This window comes from Phoxinus phoxinus (genome assembly GCF_949152265.1).
Source record: "Phoxinus phoxinus genome assembly, chromosome: 1".
NCBI classification, from domain to species: Eukaryota; Metazoa; Chordata; class Actinopteri; order Cypriniformes; family Leuciscidae; genus Phoxinus; species Phoxinus phoxinus.
In genome coordinates, this window is record NC_136876.1 from 38,538,943 (window position 1) to 38,566,254 (window position 27,312).

At 37.8% G+C, this 27,312-nt stretch overlaps 1 protein-coding gene and 1 long non-coding RNA gene across 4 annotated transcripts in view; one reads left to right on the top strand and one right to left on the bottom strand.

Moving 5' to 3' along the window:
• The window catches only part of usp43b (ubiquitin specific peptidase 43b), a 97,813-nt gene that overhangs the window by 35,078 nt on the left and 35,423 nt on the right, over nucleotides 1–27,312 (bottom strand). For all 3 annotated transcript variants that reach the window (XM_079610870.1, XM_079610871.1, XM_079610872.1), the window contains 5 exons: nucleotides 15,713–15,805; nucleotides 14,406–14,541; nucleotides 13,807–13,951; nucleotides 5,710–5,878; nucleotides 1,370–1,481 (listed from right to left, as the gene is read on the bottom strand). In XM_079610870.1, coding sequence (XP_079466996.1) covers nucleotides 1,370–1,481; nucleotides 5,710–5,878; nucleotides 13,807–13,951; nucleotides 14,406–14,541; nucleotides 15,713–15,805 — 655 coding nt within the window. The remainder of the gene's footprint in view (nucleotides 1–1,369; nucleotides 1,482–5,709; nucleotides 5,879–13,806; nucleotides 13,952–14,405; nucleotides 14,542–15,712; nucleotides 15,806–27,312) is intronic.
• Nucleotides 19,086–26,846, top strand: LOC306997594. Its single transcript, XR_013797395.1, has 3 exons — nucleotides 19,086–19,221; nucleotides 20,223–20,384; nucleotides 26,575–26,846. It is a non-coding gene; the product is annotated as an uncharacterized lncRNA (long non-coding RNA).

A 27,312-nucleotide genomic window follows, 5' to 3' on the forward strand; every position in this document is an offset into this window, starting at 1 on the left:
CATGAGCTTCCAACAAACTTATGATTCTCTGAAACCTAAAGATCTTGAATTGTGATTGTCTTTGTTGGGGTTGGCTGTTCAAAGTCTGCACATATTTTGTATTTTCTTGCAGTTAAAGGGCACCTATTATGGAATTTTGAAATGTACCTTTCATGTAGTGTGTAACATAGATCTAAGTGAACAAAAACATCCTGCAAAGTTTGAAATATGAAAGTGCACCGTATATAAAGTTATTGTCTTTCAAAAGTGAGAGTCGACTCCGAGTCATTTTTATGAATCGTTAGAAGACCGAAGCTTTTTCTCTGACTAGATGACGTCAACTTGTCAAGTTATTTGAATACGATACGCCCACTTATTGCGCTCCAAGGCCAGGGAAAATATCATGGCGACGAGACGCTGTGTTCTAAACTTTTTTCATCTGCCCAAGGAGGAGCATTTGAAGACTACGTGGCTACAATTCATATATACAACTATACCACAGAAGTATAGTCCGAGCCTTGTGCTTTGTTCACGCCATTTTGAAGACGATTGCTTTACCAACTTAAATGCAATCAAACTTGGATTCGAGAGCCGGCTGATATTGAAGGAAGGTTCAGTTCCAAGTGTATTTGCATCAGCTTCCTCCTCCGTATCACAACCTGTAAGTGTTATTAATAATTGTTGCTTTTATGTTTTATGTAGCATGATTAATTATTTTGTTTGTTGTGTAAGCACCGTTTAGCTTCTAGGTCTTCAATGACAATTGTATTGAGATAGCCAGCTATGTGTTTGTCATTGTTTTCGGAGTTGTCTTAAAGAATAGAGTAATACCTTGTAGAAACGTAACTGCATTTTTTTTTTTTGTAAAAACTTTATGTTTATGCATCGGGCTAATGCAAACAAAGACTGATAGTGCTTTTTACAATATGAACTCTGGGCTATGCTCGCTAACATATTAAATTCTTCATCTTATTTTTAGTTCAAACTACAAAGCAGTGGACTATAATCATTATTATAACACAATTTAATTGATAAAAGCATAATTGTACTCCGTGTTAAACAATAAGTATTATCTCTGTAAACACTGCTGGGTCATCTGACCAATCGCAGATTAGCGTCGCGCAAAGGAGGGGTTTGGAAAAACGAGTCGTTGAACGAATCATTTGGGAGTCGGTGAGCAAATCAGGTAAAAATAAATGCATATTATACGAAAACAAAAGTGTTTTTTGTCATTGCATGCATGTAAAACTGTTGTTGGGGACTCCCACAACAACATTAGGAACATTTTAAATGTCATAATAGGTGCCCTTTAAACTCTTATACTCCATTAGTTAAATGAGTACTGAATGATAACCTCCATGAAGTATGGTAGTCATAAAGTTCATCTCACATGTGCCTGTGATCCGTTGATCATTAGATAGTAGAGTTTACTGAGGATGCTCTGCTGTAGCTGGTCCCACGACACTGATCTGTCCTCTCTCATCAGAAACGGAGGGCCAAATCTGCAGATAAACACACATGAGATGAATGTGTTTATACAATTAGTGAGTTTAAACTCAAATAGAAACAATTACTTTGTAAAAGTTATAGCTAACATAGCTAACATATTAACACATTCATCATCTCCAAAAAGTATGAATGTTTTAGTTTGAGCTAATACGCTCATTTCATTGTTGCTTGTTTAAGATACGCTGGTAAAATACATGCGTATGGTGCAGGGAGAACGGGGCTAGTTGTCACACTTTTTTACTTCAGTGAATCTTTAGGTTTCGCATAGGTTATTTTTGGCAGTCAATTTCTATACACATTTAAACATTTTGCAACAAAAAGCTGTTGAACATTTCCATTATTGCCTAAGTAAAATATTACATTAAAATATTACTGTAAATATACAGATCACATTGACTTAAAATGAAAATTAATTTATGGTTTTAGTATAATAATCCTGTAATGAGATAACTTCATCCAAAGCGAATATTAACAAGCTAAAGTTCAGCTAAATGTTTCATTGACATCCCACATTAAAATGTTTCAATTACGTAAAAGTATGTAACGTTAGCATCATGAAGTACCCAGATTAGTTATTGAACTCGTGTTATAGGCAAGGCCTAAAATATACCAATTGATCATATATAATATGTAACATGGGTCTTGTACAATCTCTCTATCCACCAAGGGGTCCATATTTAAAAGATTAAATATCTCACGTGATTTCAGGTTGTAAACAGTGTCACATTTTCAGGCGCATGTTTGTCAGATAAATTACAGTTTAATTTTGGACCCTATGTTCCAGTGTCCTTGAAATCCACCCCACCCTTTTTAGTTTAGTTTTTTTGCAGCAGGAGGCTAGTGATTCAATTTCCAGCCAGATTTCTGCCACAGAACCTATACAGCATAAATAAAGGAGACAAAACAAACACAAGTGAGCCGAGGGAAAGCGAGTCTTTCACAATGTGATAAACACGTAATTGTGTTGGGTTTCGCCTCAGCCAAAAACAACTGCGGAGTTTTCCCTGACAGGAGGCAGAGAGAGAACCGAGATCTGAACAAACATGCTTTGATGCTCGTAACGTCACAGTTCGCCCCGGGCAACGACAACATGGCGAGATTTTCACCAAATTACAAAGCAATAAAGGGTCTGTCTGTCCGTCAATTGAACTAACTATCCATCCATATGCTTGATGCTGCAGACACTAAATATATATCATAAAACAGCATTTTACCTCAATAATGTGGTGATGACAATTTTGGGGAGGTCAAATTCACCCTTGAGAGCATCTTGACATATGCAATGGTCTTTTTAAATCTATTTGCTATTAATCACATTAAAGGCATCTATTATTAAACTACTGTATTACCTATTGGCAATATTTGAATAGCCTAAACCAATGACTCAATTGCTATTTTGCTCTTGTTAAACATTATTTATTTGACCTGTGAAGTCAGCTGGAAAGGAAAGAGGGGAGAAAGTTATTAGATATTTAACAAAGATAACAAAGAAATAATCATGCACAATAAGGAAATGTATTTGGGTCAATTTAATAGGGTACATTACTTTGACTTCAAAGATGAACTTGCTGAAATCACTTCTATAACCCTACAACCTGCAACTAGCCACAAACTAGATCAGTGTGGACACAAATGAGAAAGTCGTTGCTGACTTTTTGAACTTTTCCACTATGTTTGATGTTGCACACTCTGAACATCAAAAGAAGTTCTCCCGCAATATACGTGCTCCTGTGATGAACAGCAAAGTCATTTTGGGCAGAAAACTCTATAGGGAACCTACTATTCTTTCTACAATCCATTTTTTTAATGCAAACTCTACAGTGCCTTCTGTCTTTGCAAGTGCCCAAATGTCAATAACATTAATTATAAATTGTTTATTCAATCTTAATGTTTGCCACTAACCAGTTTGCAACAATTATACCGGTCGTCTCTTCCGGCAATCGATGTTGTGCTCTTGTTGCTGAAAAAGTATTTTGGTATATCCAATTTTTCTTATTATTATAAAAAATAAAAAAAAATCCGAAGTGTTGACAACTTAGTGTTAACTAATAATTTACTTTTTTTCCCAACAAAAACAGCCTTATGCTTTTCAAGGAGAGTGATTTTTATGATGTGTGATGTAATGACTTGAACTTGCATTATTATTATTATTATTATTATTATGTTTGATTAATAATGATAAAAAGGGAGGAGTTGTGGTGGCGATTTTATGATATTCATTGATCTTTAGTAAAATATAGATGATTCAAAGAATGTCACATGTGTGTCTCTCACTTGTAGTGAGAGAAGATTCTGTTTATGTACCTGGGGAGGCAGAAGGGAGAGACACTCCAGAGAACAGACGAACAAGGACCTCTGACCTAGATGTCAGAAGGTCATTTGGTGAAAGGGGGCTTAGTGGGCAACTAGTGACGAATGACGATTCTAAACTAGTGTTATGGCTTCCTTGTCTATGGAAAACCATTGGATGGAAAACTACTGTGGGAGGAAGGCTCTGCGGAGAAGGCCTTGAAACTTATAGATAAAAGGTTGTTCAGTCTGTCTGGGGGTGTGTCACTCTTCTGCACAGGGTAACAACTGTGTATTAGACTGCTCCTATTCTTGCAAGAATAAATACTTCTAATTTTTATAAGAGTGTCTCTTACGCAGTGATGTTTGTTTGATGAATTTTTGCCACAACAAACCCATGACAACATTTGTGGGTGAAATATAGCCCTTTCCAGACTCTAACTTTACAGCGATAGGAATATCACTTTTATAATATTCTGGAGGGGGAAAAAATCAATCAAAATATCAGCGCTTGACACCTACTCACTCTAGCTCATCAGTAAGAGACAACGATCTCTTCTATCTCTATCACTTCCATTAAAGTGTGGGAGAAACTCACATCACAAAAGGCCATGCAACCAAATTTGATTTCTGGAGGCATTCACACCTAAGAGAGTATTGATCTCGGAGCGCTCTCAAAAGTGCGTCTGAAGGGTCGCTCTGACGTGACGCATGTCAAAAAATCTTTGAGAAGCTTTTAGAGCAAAAGAGAAAAGGTGAGGTAAAATGTCACAATTGATATTTATCCAAGCCAGCTTTGTGTGGCATAAAGTGGCCCTATTTTACACTTGTAGCATGTTTTTGTCCTCTGAAGTACACTTAATGTGCAAGTTGAGACCTGTTCCACCCTGTATGACCCTTGGAATTAAACATCTAATGTAAATGACCTTTGTTATGATTGGCTAACCTTTATATACCAGCACAGTGTTAATATAGTCAACAAAATTACAGGAGAAAATGTTTAATGCATTTTTATCAACATTAAAAATGTGTATCATGAAAAATTATTTGTTTATTAACTTGTAAACTATTTAAATATACCTTAATATACACTACTATTCAAAAGTTTGAGGTGAGTAAGTTTTTTTGGGGAGGGGGGGTGGGGTAGAAAGTAATACTTGTATTCAGCAAGGACGCATTAAATTGATCAAAAGTGACACTAAAGGATTTTACATTGTTATAGACTATACACGGTAAAGTTTATGTTAAGAATATAAAACATAGGCTACTGTTGACGAAAATATGACAAGAAAATAATAATTCCACCACAAAGAATTCGTTAAATGTAACAAATTATTATTATTATTTATTATAAAGAAGAAAATTATAGAAATCATGTGACAGTTTAAAATAATCTGGTCATAGTTAATAATGCTGCAACAGAAGCTAAACCGTGAATGAACGCAGGTAAACTGCTTATATCTGCACACAATGATGCAAAAGAAGTTCCGCCTATACTCAGAACGGTTAAGTCACATTGTGAATACGCTCTTTCCATAACAACACATTATAATGTTATTTCATAAGTTCATATACGTTTATACATGTTTAAATTAATTGATAAATGTTTGCATATCTGGTTTCATTTTGCACATTCTTGTCAACTTAAAATGTTATTTCCATTGACTACAATTAGATGGCATTTTAGTCAGAGTATTGACAAAAATGAATGAATATGTCATGTCGAAATATTGACTATATTTTAAGGATTTTTTTTTCAAAAGACTTCTTAAAAAATGTGTAAGCTTTAACAAGTTCACACAGGGTGGGCCGAACTGATGAATATTCAACGTTATAACTGTATAGACTTTTATATGTGATTCAAACCTCTAACCGTTTGGTTACAAGTCCAGATCTGCAACCTTAAAAAAAAGTTGGTATTTTGTGGGTTACCTCACTGCCTGCTGTCCTGCTCCGGCTGCATTACACACCAACAGCAAGATCTTCACCATCCCTTCGGCCTGGTTCAGGAACTCCGAGGACAGCGCTCCGGACGCAGCCAGTCTGTGACCCGCCGGCCCGGACGAGGTGTACAGAGAGGACGGGAGACTGTGGTGGAACCCTGCGATGAGAGAGGGAGCCAAGGAGAGGTAGAGGTCACCTCCTAACACTGATCTGCTGGCAGATTTACTGTCTGCGGCTCCATATACACGGATAATGTCAAACTTTATTGTGCTACAAAACAAGGTGACACACACAGATAGAGAGAGGAAGAGAGCGAAAGAGACAGATGGAGACATGCAAATAGAGCACAGCAGACAGCAGACTGAACACAGTGGGGTGTATGACTTGACCCACACACACACACTAAATATACGTCAAGCTTTCAGTCGTTTTCTTCCTAATAAAGTACGACCGGGCAGCAGCCATTAAGAAACATGAAATTAAGTACCCAGAACAAACTAATAAAAAAGGCTGAGACTGGTATATTAGAAGTCACCATCGTCACTTTTTCAAAAGTCTTCACACAGTTCTCCTAACCAACTTTCAGCTCGGCACAGCAGTCAATTTCACATTCAAAATGCACTAAAACTACCAAATCACTTCATACTGTACATCTCAAATCAACACATTCTTCCATAACACTATAAAGGTTGACAGGCAACAAACACACTTTATCACCCACAAAACAATGACCTAAAAAACACTAACAACAGGTATTATACAATGTTTTATTCTGTAAAACAAGGACACCTCTCTACTGTTTAGAATTCACTGCAATAGAAGTTACTGAATGAATCAGACCTGATGCAGAATGCTTCAATATTATTTTATGTCTTTTTTTGTTGTTGCACCGAGTAATTCCAAAATACAAGAATTTGTATTCACACCATCCACAGATACAGATACAATAAGAATCAGCTGTGATTGGTCCAATTGTTTTTATATCATTTAATTTTTAGATTCTAAATATATCTCATTACAACATTACTGTAGAAATGTATAAAATTGCTGTCTTATTCGGTTTTGTATTATGTTATTGTTTTAAACTTATGTTTAACAGTTTTGAAATCAGTAAGCATGTGCAAATTGGCCTGTAGGTACACAGAGTTTTGGCGGTTGTTGTGTCGAAGTGAGAAAATTATGAATGTAATTTGAAAGATGTAGTCATTGAATGCATTTTGTGCCAAAGCTATGTTTAGCCCACATAAACTTCTGTTGTGCTCACTGTGTGAAGAGTTTTGAAAAAGTGACCTAAGTATTGAGAAATGTGTAAAAAACTGTAAACATCATTAAAAGCGGAATTGTGTTATTTCTGCGCCTTGAACATCACCGAACAGAACTGGAACTTTAAAATGGTTTTAAAGATGCCCCTCATTGGACAAACAGAGAGTTCTACCTAAAACTCATGCTTGTTGCGTCAGGCTGGTCTGGATGTGCAGTCCAGATGTGCACTTTTCAGGAGAAATAACTTCTCTCAGCACACTAAATCGAGACAGTCTAACTTTATTAATTTAGCATTTTAACACTTTTAACACAGTTTTATTATTTTAAATTAAATCTAGCAAACAAAACACAAAATCAGTATCAGTACAGTACCATGATACACAATACACTGCAATTCAAAAGTTTGGGGTGTGATTATTATATGTGATAATTATTATTGTGTTTTAATTTTAAGAAATTAACAGATTTGTGCAGCAATGATGCATTAACTTGCTCAAAAGTGACAGTAAAGACATTTATAATTTTATAAAATATTTCTATTTCAAATAAATGCTGTTCTTTTGAACTTAATATTCATCAAAGAATCATGAAAAAAATTATATCAGGATTCCCACAAAAAAAAAAAACTTTTCAGCATTGATAATAATCGGAAATGTTTTTTGAGCATCAAATCGTCATATTCGAATGATTTCTGAAGGATCATGTGACACTGAAGACTGGAGTAATGATGCTGCTGAGAAATCATCACAGGAATAAATTACATTTTACATTATATTAAAATGATATACAATATTACTATTTTCACTGTTTTATAGATTAAACATAAATGCAGCCATAGTGACTTCTTTAAAAATAAAAATAAAATGACTGATTCCAAACTTTTATGTGAGTGAGTGTGTAATACTCGTCTGTCTTTCTAGCTTTCTGACCAGGACCCTTTCAACAATTCACTTTGATTTGCATTTATACTGGCCTATGACTCAGCTTTGCGATTTATGGGAAATCAACTAGACAATGTCGATCAGCAAGACCATTACACTTTATGAACACATTACACTTTACAACAGGAAGGTCACACGTGCCATAATGGACAGATGGAGGACTGGCTGGCTTTTTAATCAAGAAGGGATGTTTTTATGGCTAAACATCAGGATGGCTGTATTACCCAGCATTCTGCCCAGCAAAGGTCTTTTCATATCAGGTTTGAATGAAGAATGGGAAGTTATCGGAATGACCTGTGCAATCGCTCTTCTTACTTCTCACTCTAGAAACCTTACTGAGTGCGTTTGAGGTTATTACTCAAGGGTAACACTGTGAGATTGTTAATTAAACACCTCTGCTCTCCACAGATCACACAGCAAACCACCTGAACCCAGCAGATGAATTATCTAAAGAGAACCTAACAAGACAGAACCTGGTTTCACAAATGCATTTATATTTGATATGCCCTGTTGAAGTTTTTGATTTATATAAGGAGTGTGTTTTCAGAGCTGTAGTGCTGACTGTATTGTGGACTTCAGGGTTGTTGTGCTTCATTCAGACTTAAAGAGGTACTTCGACGCTGTAAAAATTGACTTTCAAATAAAACTTGGCTGCCTATACAGTAGAAAGGCATTTTTATTATTATTATTCTTAATTTATGCCAGGAGTGCAAAATGATTAATCTGAACTGTCGTTATTTTGAATAGAAATCATCACTTATAAAGCACGTCTTCTCTGGTTTATTTGTGTTCACATACAATATACAGCATCCGCCAGGGCTCTTAGTCCAATGGTGCATATATTTGGAGAAATAAATGAAATATCATCACATGTTTGTAAAAATTTTCATCATACAGAATAAAATTTCGATTCATTTTCCACTGAATTATGCGATCTGAAGCTCAAACAGCGAACTCTGTCTCTCCTCTTCCTGATTTGCGTCAGTTAAGCTCTTAAGTTAGCGGTAAGTTAGCGCTCTCTCATTCGCTGTACAGCTGTCAATCTTCTCACGTGGTTCAATGTGACCATACTCCTGCCCTTCTGCATGACGCGGTCCTGTGTACACTTCCTCATTCTGACCTCCGTGATAAAGCTAAAGACACATTGCTTCATCTGAAGTTAATTAATGCACATATATGTGGTTTGTGTGTGCTTTTCGTGCGATTTGGGAAATTTACATATTAATAAAGAATGTTTACAGGCTAAGCAAGGTGTAGCCATTAGCTGCACATAAAATGCTAAATACAACATATTTCAACTTTTTTGTTTTTTACTTAAAACGAGAGGTGAACAAGAGGGTTGTTTCCCTGCGCCTACGGGTCGGGGATATCTCTCACTGTTGTATGTGCCTACGGGCCAAATGGCAGTGCAGAGTACCCGGCCTTCTTGGAGTCTCTGGGAGGGGTGCTGGAAAGTGCTCTGACTGGAGACTCCGTCGTTCTACTGGGGGACTTCAACACCCACGTGGGCAACACAGTGTTACCTGGAGGAGCGTGATTGGGAGGAACGGCCCCCCTGATCTGAACCCGAGCGGTGTTCAGTTATTGGACTTCTGTGCTAGTTACAGTTTGTCCATAACGAACACCATGTTCAAGCATAAGGGTGTCCATCAGTACACGTGGCACCAGGACACCCTAGGCCGTAGGTCGATGATCGACTTTGTGGTCGTTTCATCTGACCTGCGGCCGTATGTCTTGGACACTCGGGTAAAGAGAGGGGCGGAGCTGTCAACTGATCACCACCTGGTGGTGAGTTGGATCCGATGGCGGAAGAGGAAGCTGGACAGACTCGGCAGACCCAAGCGTACTGTAAGGGTCTGCTGGGAAAGTTTGGCCGAGTCTCCTGTCAGAGAGATCTTCAACTCCCACCTCCGGCAGAGCTTCGACCGAATCCCGAGGGAGGCTGGAGATATTGAGTCCGAGTGGACCATGTTCTCCACCTCCATTGTCGAAGCGGCCGCTCGGAGCTGTGGCCGTAAGGTCTCCGGTGCCTGTCGAGGTGGCAATCCCCGAACCCGGTGGTGGACACCGGAAGTAAAGGATGCTGTCAAGCTGAAGAAGGAGTCCTATCAGGCCTGGTTGGCTTGTGGGACTCCTGAGGCAGCTGACAGGTACCGGCAGGCCAAGCGAACTGCAGCCCGGGTGGTTGTGGAGGCAAAAACTCGGGCCTGGGAGGAGTTCGGTGAGGCCATGGAAAAGGACTATCGGCTGGCCTCGAAGAGATTCTGGCAAACCGTCCTGTGCCTCAGGAGAGGGAAGCAGTGCCCGCTGTCTACAGTGGAGATGGGCAGCTGTTGACCTCAACTGGGGATGTCGTCGGACGGTGGAAGGAATACTTCGAAGATCTCCTCAATCCCGCCGTCACATCTTCCATTGAGGAAGCAGAGGCTGAGGTCTCAGAGGTGGACTCGTCCATCACCTAAGCTGAAGTCACCGAGGTAGTCAAGAAACTCCTTAGTGGCAAGGCACCGGGGGTGGATGAGATCCGCCCTGAGTACCTCAAGTCTCTGAATGTTGTGGGGCTGTCTTGGCTGACACGGCTCTGCAGCATCGCGTGGCAGTCGGGGACAGTACCTCTGGGATGGCAGACTGGGGTGGTGGTCCCTCTTTTTAAGAAGGGGGACTGGAGGGTGTGTTCCAACTACAGGGGGATCACACTTCTCAGCCTCCCTGGGAAAGTCTATGCCAGGGTACTGGAGAGGAGAATACGGCCGATAGTAGAACCTCGGATTCAGGAGGAACAGTGTGGTTTTCGTCCAGGCCGTGGAACACTGGACCAGCTCTATACCCTCTACAGGGTGCCGGAGGGTTCATGGGAGTTTGCCCAACCAATCCACATGTGCTTTGTGGATTTGGAGAAGGCATTCGACTGTGTCCCTCGAGGCGGCCTGTGGAGGGTGCTCCGGGAGTATGGGGTCCGGGGTCCTTTGCTAAGGGCTTTCCGGTCCCTGTACGACCGAAGCAGGAGCTTGGTTCGCATTGCCGGCAGTAAGTCAGTCTTCTTCCCGGTGCATGTTGGACTCCGGCAGGGTGCCCTTTGTCGCCGGTTCTGTTCATAATTTTTTTGGACAGAATTTCTAGGTGCAGCCAGGGGCCGGAGGGTGTCTGGTTTGGGAACAACACGATTTCGTCTCTGCTCTTTGCAGATGATGTTGTCGTGTTAGCCCCTTCAGACCAGGACCTTCAGCATGCACTAGGACGGTTTGCAGCCGAGTATGAAGCGGCTGGGATGAGAATCAGCACCTCCAAATCCGAGGCCATGGTCCTCAGTCAGAAAAAGGTGGCTTGCCTACTTCAGGTTGGTGGAGAGCCGCAAGGCGAAGCTTTCGATTTACCGGTCAATCTACGTTCCTACTCTCACCTATGGTCATGAGCGAAAGGACAAGATCCCGGATACAGGCGGCTGAAATGAGCTTTCTCCACAGGGTGGCTGGGCGATGCCTTAGAGATAGGGTGAGAAGCTTGGTCACTCGGGAGGAGCTCAGAGTAGAGCCGCTGCTCCTCCACATCGAGAGGGGTCAGCTGAGGTGGCTCGGGCATCTGTTCCGGATGCCTCCTGGACGCCTTCCCGGAAAGGTGTTCTGGGCGCGTCCCACCGGGAGGAGACCCCGGGGAAGACCTAGGACACGCTGGAGAGACTATGTCTCCCGGCTGGCCTGGGAAGGCCTCTGTCCCCCCCCCGGAAGAGCTAGAGGAAGTGGCTAGGGAGAGGGAAGTCTGGGCATCTCTGCTTAGACTGCTGCCCCCGCAACCTGGCCCCGGATAAGCGGAAGAAGATGGATGGATGGATGGATGGATGGACTTAAAACCATTTAAAACCGCGACCGGAATGACACAAATACTCGATGGTTTAAAGTGAGCTTTAAGTAAAAGTGTAATATTAATCTTTTAAATTGTGTCATGTAGCTTGACGCTACTTGTTGCTCTAATCCACCAGCTGCAGGAGCTTTTCTATTCCATAATCTTATTTGTTAAAAGAATTAACACAAGGTCCCAAGAATAATTTTCCGTTTATTTTTTTTCTCTAACAAGACTTAAGATAACAGGTGGATCTTACAAACTAAACACCTGGGTCTTGAAACTGCAGCCGTAGCTATATCATCCAGTTCGGTAGGTGGCGCGGTCACAAAAAACTAGGGTCCTAGAACTGCAGTCTCCGGTTGTGCAGGAACATACTACTGAAATAGGTAGGACAACTTCAACACCCAAAATGCACTGGACTGTTGCTGTCCAAGGCCACTCCCGCCAGTCTGCTATAGATACGCTTTACCAGAATCAAATACTGCCTTGCTTTAGTAGGAAATACTTTTTTAGCAAACGTTTAGTCATAATGGAGTCGATTTGAATTGCTCCCAGGAGCAAGAATTCAAAGAGTAAATGTTTAACAAGACTGAGTTACTTTTGGATTCTAGTGAAGGAACCAGCGCGTTGTGGGTAGTGATGGGAGAAGCTAAGCTTTTTAAAGCTTCAAATCAATTGAAAGTTCGAAACTTCACACGGTGGTGACCCCTGCTGGTTAGAATAGTGTATAGTGGCTGATGTAAAAATCCTTCGAGGGATGTCCTTCGAAAAAGATTTAGGCATCCTGGCCAAAATTGCCCCTTGGCCTCTGTCCATCATGGCCTCCTAATCATCCCCATATATACTGATTGGCTTCATCACTGTCTCCTCTCCACCAGTAAGCTGGTGTGTGGTGGGCGTTCTGGTGCAATATGGCTGCCGTCGCATCATCCAGGTGGATGCTGCACATTGGTGGTTGTTGAGGAGATTCCCCCCTTCTTATAAATGTAACAAATTATTATTATTATAAAATCACCTTTTACAATCCCATTGCAAATGCTTTATTTACATTAGTAACATTAGTATGCAATTAATTAATAATCTAATAATTAATAAAAAGTATGCAATTTATTAATAATCTAATAAAATTAAGTCAGTCGGCTCTTGCGTTTTGCATCATCCAGCAGAATTTTGCTGACAGATAAATGCGAATTAATCGGTCCAGGTAACACGGAGAACGAGTAAACATTGTTAATTTACATATTGTACTACCGACACTGTAACTTTATCAATTTTCAACCCACTTTGTATTGTTACACTTTAAAGAAGCAAGGTGCAGATTTGTAACTCAAATTTTAAATTCAACTAAAATTAAAAGAAATTCATAGTACATGTGTAAACTGTAAAAATACTTTCAATTTCAAATTATTTACATTTGCAGATCATAAATCTACAGAACTTTGTATTTGATAAATATTTAATTTTATTAAAAGAATTGATTAATTTCCCAAAATACTCTAATTTAGTTTGTATAGTTGTATGATAAAAAATGTATTGGACATTTTAAAAGTTGTGATATCTGTGTTGACTGTTTTGAGTAAAGAAAAATCTATTTAACCAGAAATTATATACATATATATATAAAATATTACTAAAATTATAGTAGAAATATTTAGGGGATCTAAATTGTATCACTAAGTCATAATTCAATATTTATACTTTGTTGCAAAACATTTGTGTGACTGTGACATTTCTTTACATGTATGTCATTTTGTAAGACTACTCTTCCTGTCAATCTTGTGGTGCCAATTCAAATCACATTCTCATGATCTGAAGGTGAGCCAGATATGAATTCTGCCCAACCTACAGTCTTGGCCACACTATACAAACCATGGCCCCTATTCAGGCCTATCATCACGGCATACTGGACCAAAAACAAAATCACAGCGGAACTTATACAGCAATTTAATCAAATTTAAATCTAAATATTAATAATTTCAGTCAGTAAACAACTCTTATATTTAGATGTGGTTGATATAAAAAAATCCTTGACAATATGTACCTGAGATTCGTGCAGATCCACCCCTGATGTAAAGGGGCGGGGCTTGAAAGGCATAGATTATGTCACTCTCTGCGATGCTGGTCAAGTCATCGTCATCAAAGAACGAGCGCTTGAAACCTGTTGTGTAGATCTCCGTCAATATTACCTAGTACAACAGAGAGTTAAAAATTGAAAACTGAGTAAAATTACTCAATTGTTGCAGGTTATTATCATTAGATAAAGATACAACTAAATATTCATCATTTATTTGTATTATTGAAATAATTCACATTTATCAATACCCAATAAGTTGTTACATTTTAGACATTCAAATAATGACTAATCTAATGAATAAAACAATCAAATAATGATCTTATAAAGCATAGTTGAAACAAAATCACAAACAAGTACCATTGTATTCTTTGTACTGGTATTGGAGTACCATGCAAATACCATAATACTGTATATAATCATTCAGTATCATGGTGTATATCAAAGTCCTGTAGTATTACCATCTGACAATCACTGTAGCAGTGGGGGAGGGAAGGTGGTCTGCTCAGGTGATATATTGTTTGCAGGCATGAGGTCTGTCTGTGTGATGCTGTGTGTGCACCTGTCACCTGATCAGGAGAGATCTTGCCCTCATCCGCCACCATCCTGCGCAGGCATGCCAGAGAGCCGAAGAGAGGCACAGCGAGCCCCACTCTCAGATACCGCTGCCCTTTACTGCTAAACACCAAAGTCACACACACTGGTCTGCAGAGAGACAAGAAAACACATTCAAAAAGCAGCTTTCAAAATTTTACTGATACCAATGAAGGGCATGTCAAATCTCAAACAACCTCTTTCAAAGGCTACAAAAGCTAGCAGGTGGGTGTGGCTTCAGCAGGCTGCGGTGGCTAAAGAGTTCATCTGATTGGCCACTCGGTTACGCACTGCTGGTAAATGTTAGCTACACCGATATCCTGGCATTCAAAAGTAGCTGTGTATTCTGAATGCAATATACACTACCCTTTAAAGATTTGGGGTCTGTACGATTTTTTAAGGTTTTTGTATCAAGAAATAATTCTGTTTTCTATTTCTATTTTAAAATGTAAATTAGTGTCACATGGTCCATCAGAAATCCCTCTTATATGATGATTTGATGCTCAAGAAACATTTCTGATTATAATCTATGTTGAAATAGATCATATTTTTCATGGAAACCATGAAATATTTCAGGATTCTTTGATTAAAGTTCAAACAAACAGCATTTATTTGAAATAGAAATATTTTGTAACAATATATACATCTTTACTGTCACTTTTGATCAATTGAATGCATCCTTGCTGAATAAAAGTAATAAAAAAAATTTTTTAAATGGTGACCCCAAACTTTTGAACTGTAGCTCCAGCTGAAGTAACACCATCTACTACACCATTATTTATACTGTGATCTGGTTTTCATCTACTCTTCAGAAACAGTGTGACACTTCAGTGTGAGAGCTACACAACCCTAACCCTGCTGAGATTTGACCTACAGCCTGAAAACGCCCTCAAGAGACATAAACTACTGTGAATAAGTGTGGTGTTAGATGCTGAATGAATTGCCGGAAGGAGAAAGGCAATCGGTCATGTAGAAAGTGCCACACCTCCAACTGTTACCCAACTTTTTAACTGCAAATATGTTTACATTTTTTAAAATTGTAATGGCAAGCCTGGTTTATATGAAGATGTATAATAAGAAATATCTGATGTGACATTATAGTGTATGTCAGTATGTGGGACAATAGTTTTGCCTTTGTGACACAAACGTAACAGCAGTCATCTACAAAAAAAAAGAAAAAGAAGCTCACTATACTGTACAACCCCTAACACAAGTAAAACAATTAAGTTTCTGCATGATTCAGAGACTTCAAATAACTTTTTGTCGGGTAGAATTTACTCACCTCGTCTGTCTTAGAGGAATGGGAAGAGAAATGCACAGAAAAGGATCAAACGTGTTGCTCTGCTTTAGACAATGTGGGCATGTCAGAGATGACCTAGAAAAAAAGGAGCAAGAAAAAGAGAAAGCAAGATGGTTGGTTAAACGTCAACAACTCAGATTAGTGGGCACAAACATATTCAAATATAAAAAACACACATAAAGCTATTAGACATTGTATTGCTTGAATAAGCCTGAAGGAAAGTTCATTGGAAGAGGAAGTGATGTCACAGGGAAGAGGAAGCACAGAACGTCTCTTGGGAAGAATGATTGTTGTAGCTACGGATACCGGTGCTCACAAAATCACAATTGCAGCTTTTTGCATCATCCTTGCCAGACATTTACGGCATGATTTCAAACGCTTAGTCAGATCCTGCATGACTTTGATGATGAAGTCTGTCTGTCTGTCTATCACTAAGTGTAAATAGCAAATAGATTCTTTGCACTAGGTGAAAATAGTATATAGTAGAATAAATAGTAGTTAGATGTCATTTATACTTTAGTGTCAGATGCTATTTGCACCTCAGCATTGTTGTACATTAAACGGTATGCAGTAATAACAGTGTAAATGATTACATTTATTGCAATTATTAAATGGATGCCACCTTATTGGGACAATAAAGCCCTCCCTAAACCTAACCCCTACACTGTAACCCTTTACTGTAAATTTACAGGCATTTTCTTACAGTATTGTACTGTATTTCCATAATACAGTAAAAGGCTGTATCTTTTACAGAACAGCTGTAAATATACAGCACTTTTCTGTTTTCATACCGATAAATTAGTAATACAGTATCATACTGTAAAGGCGTTGCATTGTGGGATTGATTTCTTTCGCGCCCAGTTCAGTTCAAATGTGAAGCTGACAGACTTCACAACAGGCAAACTTTATTTGTCAGCGGCGGGACTCAACTGGACAGAATAATGATGTTATCACGATAAACCAGTGGTCTGTGCATTTGTGAGCAGTTTTTAAGCTTTTGTGAGCTTCGGTTCGTGTTTCAAACTAGTTGACTGACGCAGCCGAAAATGGAGGACGTTAACTGTTACATGAAGACGGGAGGATTTGAATCATCTGAATAATCTAACTTGCGCGATGATAAGTGGAGTTTAGAGTTTGAGAAGATGGAAAATATTTCAACTGAGTGATACGGTAAGCCAATCTATTTTTTGCGTTCGCATTTCTACAATGTTTCCACGAATGGTTTGATTTTGTGAACAACAATTCACTCTGTTCCACGTCTATACCAAGTAGCTAACGTTAACTTCGATGTCACAATAGGCAACATTTACCATGTCATGTTGCGTGACCTGCCTTTAAAATAACTTATATAGCCTATATTATAATTATAATTGTTATTATTTTTTTCGTTTCAGACTTTGTAATCAGTGTTAACGTGTGCGTTAAGATGCTATGGTGTTAATGTTAGTTCTGTGAACGTGCTTTTGAATTGTGTTTAGCTTTTGACCAACACATGAAAACCCATAACGTTAGTCATGTTCCTAACGTGTTTTCAATTGTGATATTCCTGAGTGTCATACATTTCTTTTCTGTAACATCTACATTGACCTCACATTTATCCAGGAATCATGAGGTGGATGCCATGGTCCTACAACTAGCCTAACGTAGGGTAAGTGTACCTATTAAGCCCATGTACCCTTTAAGCCCACTTTCAACTTTGAAGTCTAATATAAAAAAGAGAAAATCATATTTTTTGCTGCTCCTTATTTTAACCAATCCAGTGATTTGTAACATACCTGACATTTTTTATTGCATGTTAAACACATTTGGCAATGTTAAGTTAGCCCCACTCATGTGCATGCGGTCTCAGGGGACCTCAAACAAAGACACCCAAAAACTTTGGTGTTTCTGGACCCTTCAGAAATCAACACATTTCTGCAATTTTCAGCCATTCTTTAGGTAACTACATTGATATTATGTCAAATAAGAGATAAATGTATTGTTTTTTGTGTATGAACAAATAATAATTCATAATTTTATATAATTTTCCTTTAAATGGAAAGATGAATTTTATTAGTTTGCGCTCAAAGCTAATCTCAGATCAAACCATTAGCCTTACTGGAAGATAGACTGCTGAAGAATTAAGCATGTGAACTACAAACACTACATATTTTGTGATTTATTTTACATTAATTTACAAATAAATACATCATAAATTGTTTTGTTGGGAAGATTATTTTCATAAATTAACTTTTTTTAAAGATGGGCTTAAATGGTACAGCGCCATAAAACGCATGCAAACTAGAGTCAACACAAGCTAACCTTGAATGAAAAAAACATAACATTTCTCAATGTGGGCACAATGGAAATTACTATGATGCTTTGTCCACAGTATATTTAAGCTCCTTGCATGTCTGTGTAAACATATATTATATTTTTTAAAGGAAAACTGTCTTTTTTTCACCTTTACTGACTGTGGAACCATTTAAGCCCACCTTATGTGTTTCAATGAGGAATCCCTCAAATTACAAAGTTTAATCAACTTTGTGAGAGAAATTGTTTAATGACCTATTAATTGGATACTTCATGTGGAATTTTGACTTCATGTGGAACCAAGCCGACTCAAGGCTCCATACTTAGGACATGGGAGGACCACTAGTGGACCCCCCCTAACCCCTGAGTCTGGAATCCCAACTTGGGTTCCTTCCCAGGATACACTCGGTCAAAGTTCCAGCTTTGACCAGGCATAACTCCAGAATCAAGCCAACTTAAGGCTCCATACTCCTGGCGTGGGGGGCCCACTAGAATACCCCCTGAAAGCCAAGAGTATGGATCCGCAACTCGGCTAGGCTCCTGAGATGCTCCAGAGTCAAGCCGACTGAAGGCTCCAGACCACCGGCCTGGACCCCCAGCCACTAACACCTACCAATCACACCCAGGGCTCTAATCAAACATTAGCAAAATTATTTTTTTTAATGCTTCCCTGTCACTGAATAAATATATCAATGTTTTACTTATTTTAAAAAAATTATATTGTATAAATCAATCATGATGTGGGCTTATTTGGAACACATGCGGGCTTAAATGGTGCCAAAGTACCAATTAAGCCCATGCCAGACTTCTGACTTTATTAATAAAATATCTTAATTTTATATTCTAAAATGTACATCAACTAATAAATACATTTTCAAATGTGAGATTAATCTTGCATTTTAACAAATAATTTTTCTTATAAACCATGTCAATATCTATGAAAAAAACCTAGACTTAGATTTTGGTGGGCTTAATGGGTACGCTTACCTACTCCTTGCATACTTCAAAGAGAAGTATGGTGTTATCCTTCAAGCGTAGAGATTATTCAACAAATATCATTAATCTGAAATGTGTTTAATGTTTTGGTTCTGTTGATCATGGTTGTGCTGGTCCTTTTTAATAATTGTTTCAGGAATTTGCAACTCCATCTGATGTCCAGCAATCTCTACATTTGCCAAAGAGTCATCAGTGTTCAGTGGGTAACTTAAGTTAGTACGATAGGGTTTGATGAAAAATAAACAGTAATTTAATGTATTTTTTAAAGAAAATCTTGACATTGACTGTTGGTCTTCTGTTCTTGAATATATGTTCATGAGACTATTAGTGTCGCAGTTATGAGAAATTGAAATTCACCCTAAAAAAGAATACAATCCATGTACATTCTTTTAAGAGATTAATATATATTCATTGTGTTTGTTGTAACAAGAAGTTACACGTCTATCGAGTACAGAAGACCAATGGCCAAGGTCAGGATTTTCATAAAATATTATATTTTGGTTTGATTTTTACTAAACCCCAGAACGTTTGAAATATACAGCACGTCACATACTATCCATTCTGTGATAATTACGTTTTTTTTTTTTAAACCTTGATGCTGGTTCCTATTCACAGGCTTTATATTCGCAAGCTGGACATTTTTATTGTGTGGTCCAAAAATGAAAGAACCGTATACTGCATTAGAACAATGCCATGCAAGTAAATTATGATGTAACTTTAAATTTTAGGTGAACTAACTATAGGTGAACTACTGTAAGAGTAGAGTAAGTGTCTCTCAGCCCAATGCAAGTATGCCTTCATTTCAAGTAAAAAAGAAGCTGCAAATAATTCCTTTTTTAAAACATTTTTAGATAATCTTAGCAGAAGTCTGTCCCTCCCTTTCACAAACATACAGCAGCACATTCTCATGCTATAAAAACTTGTCCTGGTTTATAAAAAATGTGCAGTTTACTACATACATTCATGAAATGCCATAAAATTCATAATCCTAAATGTATATGCTTTACTAACAGACAGTCCAGTGGTCTGCATTGTCTGAAATTGCTTAGCCATAGACGGGCAGACAGAGTGGTAAGGGTAAAAGAAATATAAAACATATTTTTATTGGCAACATATGTGTGGAAGAATCAAATGTGTTCTGCAAAATTGTGTGGTTGTGAATTGTGTGTGTATATATATAATTATTTAATTTGTTCAATTACAGGTCAATCTAAGCAACCAGCACTGGATGTTAAGTTTTGGAAGGTCAAGGTGTGTGTGAAGGAGCACAGCCCGACTTCATCACTGGCCTGGCAGCGCTGTTTGCCTCCTCCTTCAGCTTGCAGTACCAGGAAGAGGCAGCATGCACCCTTGAGTTTGTTCAGAGGTTAGTCATTACCATATTTGCTATACATATATTTTAGACTGAATTGTGTCACTAACCTTGTCTTGACAGTATTTTTTGAGACAAAACAATGGCACTCACATATTTTAAGATATGTCAGTGCAAGTTGTTTTCAGTTAAACGAACACTCCACCATTTTTTCATGTTAAACTATGTTATTCCCTTAAGGCGAGACACTACAGGTGAATAGGGAAATATTTGTAACTAGCAGATATCACCATGAAACTTTCCCAGTTGATTACCTACATTAAGATGAGAAAAAAATGTATTACAAGTTTTCTGTAATTTATTGTTTAAATATGCAAATTAGGCATTATCTAATTAAATATGCGCTAATTTGCCTATATTTTAAAAAACGAAATCTCAGAATTGGATAAAGCCAGGTTCAAAATTATTTTTTCATTGTGTTCACATATTAGATGGGGAAAAAATTACAGAGGGATTTATGGATATCTACTTTTGTTATCCTGTAAAACAGAATATACTGTCAATAGCCTTAAAAAAATTATTTTCGCCATGTTTTTTGGAATAAAATGTTATATAAATCAGGCTAGGAATAATATATTTACAAATCCCTCTGTAATTGTCTTCATAATATAACTAGGTACAAGACTGGGAAGTTTGGTGTGTATAGGTGCTACTGAAGAGGAGATTTCGGACTTGGAGTATGAGAGAAAAGTCATTTTGAGAAAAAGGCATTTAAAGATTTGTAATGTAAAAAATCATACTTTTTTAGTGGAAACAACTATTTACTGACACAATATCTCATCAAATCATCAGCAACAACAATACAAACGACCTAAATGACATCAAAACTTATAAACACAGCATTTATGGCCTTTAACTGAGCAGAAAAACAGTCAAAAACACACATCTGAGTGTCAGAGCGCGTCACGTGATGCATCTGAACGAATCAGGTTGTCAGAAATTGACATCAGCCAATGAGATTTCGCTTTTAGGGTTAAATGCCCATTTTACTTTCACGATTGGTTACTGATTAAAAGGAAATGACCATATTTGGATCCGACAGCACTGTACAGAAGAGAGAGAGCTTTCCAGACATGTGTGAGATTAAAGGAAGAACACAGAGATCGCGGAGCAGCGCGTTGATTTAGAACGGCAACTTTTGTTGAATTTCAGAGAAATCTACTGACGCAAATAGACAAAGTGTAGTAAAATAAAGACCTAAATGTGTGTTTTGGACTTTTTTCAGCACAAGTCTGAAAGAAAACATGTTATTGAAGACAAATAGCCCAAAATCTCAAAATTGACCAGTGAAAAAAAAACGATGTTTTTGCCTGCCGTGTCTCGCCTTAAAGGACAAGTTCAGTATTTTACACTTAAAGCCCTGTTTTCAGATCGTTTCTGATGAAATAGGACGGTTAAGATATAAATTTGGACACATGCTGCTGTCCCGAGAATTTTCGGTTTAGAGATGAAACAGAGATGAAGTTATAAGCAACCAAACACCTCCACGTTTCCCTATTTAAATACAGTTACACAAGTAGTTACACGACCAAGTATGGTGACACAAAATAAAATGTGGCGTTTTTCTAAGCCGGTAAATTGGATAACTATAATGTATGGTGGAATAGCACTTGCAGCACTTCGACTCTGCGCAGTAATATCATCACTCTGTAGATGATTGTGACTTGTTTGTAGCAGACCCAAAGTGATGATATTACTGCGCAGAGTCAAAGTGCGGCAAGTGCTATTCCGCCATACATTATAGTTCTCCATTTTACCCGCTTAGAAAAGCGGCATGTTTTATTTTGTGTCACCATACTTGGTCGTGTAACTACTTGTGTAACTGTATTTAAATAGTGAAACGTGGAGGTGTTTGGTTGCTTATAACTTCATCTCTGTCTGGATCCTAATGAATGAACTGAGCTAAGCTAACTGCTATCAAAGTGTCGCGGCGCGCCAGAGCGATTGAGTGCACGCACTGAGACGAGAGAGGTATGCATCAACTTCTCTTAGTTAAGGGAATAACATACAGATGGTACTCAACCAGAATGAGACTTTTACCGCCGCCGTTCCCGCGGCGGTAAAATTGCGGGGGTGTATTTGCTGGCTTTGACCGCTAAGAGGCGCTACAATCGCAGACTTTGAAAAGTGTCAGTTTATTCTCTCTATTGTGTAATCTGCCGCCGCGCCGCGGCTCATTGAGAAGGATTGAAATGTGGTAAAACAGATCAATTCAAGTTAAACATGTAGTTAAATGAATTCATATAATCACAAGACTGAAATTAAATGTAGGCCTAATACATTTAATAAATAATGAAAACATTGCAATAGAAAAGTATTAGGCTACATCAATGAGGCTTTGCAAGAGCAACGTCTCATCAGCGGACCGACGGTAGCGCAGTGGACAACGCAACAGCCCGAGCTTCACGGAGCATCAAACGATGCGAGATCGAATCTCACTAGCTTTGGCTGACAGCGTTAAATGTTTTACCATTCTTGATGCTTAGATGGGTAACTGTTTATTGAAGTCAAGCGTTTTGTTTAATTATCAATGGCACATTACAACATAAATTTGCTACTTTCCAGTAGAGCCGCACAGACGACAAAACTGATGAAGGAAGATTATCAGCCGATCGTGTCAGAAAATGAAAATGACGAAGCTATCTTCAATCTGCTAAATTATTGTTTTGTGAATCATCCACGAAATTGAGATGACTGACAATTGATACCCGCCATAGCAAAGGAAGACATTTTTAAAAACAGATCCTGGACATTTCAAGGTTTAAATAAAGTGTCGGGGCAGTTTATTTATTTAAAACAGGGTTGCATCGAGTTAGAGTTTATTAAGTAAGAAACAGAATCTTATTCTTGCAACATTTTAAATCTGTATTGCCAAAGAAATTGCAGCTAAATAAACAATTAAAACAGTAGGCTAGTCTACAAAACGAAAATAGTTCAAAGCAACATAAATTAAGATTTTCTTTGCTTCTCTCTCGCGCTGGATCTCTTTTATTTTAGTTTATTTAGTCTCCCTGCACTGCGCGCGCCGGGTCTCTCTCGAAATTAAACAAGATTTCAGGGTAAAACCCCATTATACAGCTGATAATAGGCTACTGATGTCGCTGTGTGTCATCCAGACAAATCACGAAAAAAAACTGTAACATGATTGAGTCTTGCTTCAAACAGAATGCCTGGTTGAATTCACCTTACAATAAAACGAGGTGGATCGCGAATAAAAAGCTCTGTAGGCTATCTGCTGCTCACGCATTCGTTTAGTTGGCAAGAACGCGTTTCGTCGATAGTTCATGTTTAGATAATGCCAGATTGTTGACAAACACACTACTCAAACGTGTTAAAATTCTACAAAACCAGTTGAAACAAATGGATTGAACACTTCAACTGAAAGTGTGTGTGAAACCCCTTTAAATACAATAGCCTACATAAAACTACAATATTTATAATTTAAGGGCCTACATTTGGACACATCGAGAGATTTATCTTTAAAAGTATTTTGCCTTTGCCTGGTCATCAGGCTCACTCTGCATATGAAAGACAGAACATTTAACACCTCGTGAACCCCCAACCCCCCACAGGCGATCTGAGTTTGAGACCGACTTAAAACAAAGAGAAGTCGCAATTCACACTTAATTCTAGACATTATTAGGCTAGTAAAGTGTTGATAATGAAATAATTTAATTATTTAGGCTACATGTAGGCTAATAGGCTAATATTTCTGTCATAAAAGTTTATTAATAAACATTGAATTATTTCAATAATTGAAGAAATAAAACGCTACCTCGGTTTGGGCAGCTTTTTCCAAGCAAGCCTAAATACAAACGCATGTTCATTTGTTCAAACGCATGTTCATTTGTTGTCATGAATACAATGTTCAACTCAATGTTAAATTCCACGGGGATCTTTGGATCCTTACAACCAGGGTGCGCGATTTGTGAATTATCTATTATTATTTTTTTATATATAAATCTCGAACCACAGTGCTTGCTGCTGCTAAACTAAATAACATTTATATAATATTTATGAACTTAAATGAAACAATATCGCAACATTTCGACAAATAAATTATCTGATCTATTTTTACAATTTAATTCAGGGCGATTTAGCCTAGACTATAGGCCTACATTTAATTATAGCGAGATTTTCACCCTTGTCCGTTCATCATTGGGAAGCGCTCATAGCTTTTGAGTAGATCTGCACCTCTCGGTTTCCAGATAACATTTATTAAATATTTAGACATTTAAAGGCTTTAGACATAGCCGATTTCTTATCGTGACTGAGCGGAGGAAAGTGGCTTTCGGTTCATTTTTGTGACGCGCAGTTCCCGGAGACATGCAGAGACGACAGATAAACTTTTGAATAAAAGTTTGAATATGAATACAATTTTACAGTTTTGACCGATGTAGGCTAGGCTACTCTACTCTGATCTGTATGACTAAAAAACTACGGAGTAGCCTAACTGGCCTAAGTTATTTTAGATGTCTGTTATGAGAAAAATAAATCCAAATGAACGCGCAGCCGCGTCTGCCGAACACTAATTCAACATGCCAGAATAAAACCCGACTTTAGAACAATGGATAGCGCCACTCGGCGTGGTGTGCCAAAATACTTAATTATAAACTTCAATATTTCATTCAAAATAATCTCAAAACGCTTTGTGACATTTTGAAAGCCGTGCATGCATTAAGGCACTGGAACCATGAACTGAAACTGGTTCTGATTTTATTGTTTGTCGTTTAAACGTGCCTGTTGCATATCTTTATTTTACATATTTTAAATGGTCTATTGGTGAAGTAATTTATAGCATTGATTACTGTGGAGGGAGGGGGGATTAAAATAATTCAGCAGAAGCAGGGATGTTTAGACCAGAAGGAAATCCCCGTTCCCCCTGGCAAATCGCACTTTATTAAAACCATGTTTTACAAACTCTATATGAACCAAAAAAAAGCTATCCTGTATAAAAAAAAAATGTTTTGTTTGTTTGATTGTCTGCATTAATAATAGGCTATGACATGCATTAATAGGCTACTATAAAATGTACAATAATCTTTGTTTGTACGGGATTCGAACCCGTGTCATCCAAATGATCGATACGTAAGTTCTACCACTCGGCCATGAATATACTCATTTAAATATGCCCGGTTTATCCAATCTGTTCCAGAAAAGCGCTCATCATTCGTCTCATTCCTCAGTTGAGTAGTAAACAAATAATCAGCTTCTTTGCACCTAATTTATTTTTGTTCGTTATTTTTGTTATTATTATAATTTTATCACGCTGCTCCCAACGGGCAATAGGCTTGTTATGTCGCCCACCGACGTCTAGGTTACAATATTAAATAAAGGCTATTGTTCTCGTCTCTATTTTAAAATTATGATTCTATTTTTCTGTCCTAAACAATGTTCTATAGTAGCCTATTTCATCTGTTAATTGACATTAACCCCGCTTACATTTCAAAATACGGCAATAGCGGCTGTTTTGCACAATGTCCCTCTGCGCCACCTGGTGGTCATTTCGCGAATGACTTTGAAATGCGACTGGATTATTTTTACCGCGGTAGTTTCGCCGCGGTGCCTGTCGCGGCGGTAATAGGCATTCTGGTTGAGTACCATCTGTAGTTTAATATGAAAAAACGGTGGAGTGTTCCTTTAAGCCAGCTCAAACATGCATTTTAGTCTGGTAAATGTCATGTTTAACATTATCATGTAGTCATGTATGCAATAAACACAATGTAATTTAAACATTAATTATTGAAGTCACAAAGGTTTGGACTAGATTCTGGCAATGCGTGCTCTACATAAACAGAGAGTCATGGCTGCCTTTCCACTGATAACTTTGATGGGACCTGATGAGGGGATGGTTTTGTTAATAAGCTGGGTGATAAGTAGACAAAAAAAAGTTGTAGAATAAAACTTTAAATCTGGTAACCCCACTTCCAAAAGTTAAACGGCCACAAGAAGATAAAATGTAGTGTTTATGACAGTGCGAATTTAAACTGACACATTGAGTTGATGTATGTAACCCAGTGCAGAAAAATATCAGTTATTGATTACAACATCCAACATAGCATTTTTTTTCATGTTGTTCAGTTTTATCCAAACAAACTAGTCGTTAAAACAGACATCTCTCTCTCTCTCTCTCTCTAAATATATACACTCAGTCAATAATTCTTTTTTCTTTTCTGCCTTTTAGATGCATTTTTGACATCAATCCTGAACATGGATCAAAAACAAAGAAAGGACAAGTAACTTTAAAGAAAACTGCCCAAGTTGTGCAAAAAAAAGAATTTTGTTTGCACTTTTATGGACTTTAAAAAAGACACTGCCATTATAAAGCTTGGAAGAGCCAGGACATTTTTAATATAACTCTGATTGTATTCGTCTGAAAGAAGAATGTCATATACACTAGGATGAGTTGAGGGTGAGTAAATTATGGACTAATTTTCATTTTTGGGTATCCCTTTAATTAAGTGCTATGTGTTAACTGTTTTTTGTTTTATGTTAAATTTTCATTTTACATGTTTTAAAAAATTGTCAGCCAATATGTTTAGATAAGGAAATGTTCTGGTCTTTGCTTTTTACCAAAATAAATGTTTTAAAACCTAACGTTGGTTTCTTTTTATTTCCTAGTGTGACTACTCTTATGAAACTTTAAAGAATAATATTTTTAATAGTTATAATAGTAAATAATAGTAATAGTGTAGACAACAGTTTAATACTGTAAAATTATGTGGTACAGTATATACTGCATTTGGTAATTACAGTGCAGTACTGTAAATGCTGTTTACAGTATTAGCTCTGTAAAATTACAGTATGTGGCTGGCAACCCAGCTGCCAGTATTTTACTGTAAATTTACAGTGAAATGTTTTACAGTACAATACTGTAAATGCTGTTTACAGTACTTGTTCTGTAAAAATACAGTATGTGGCT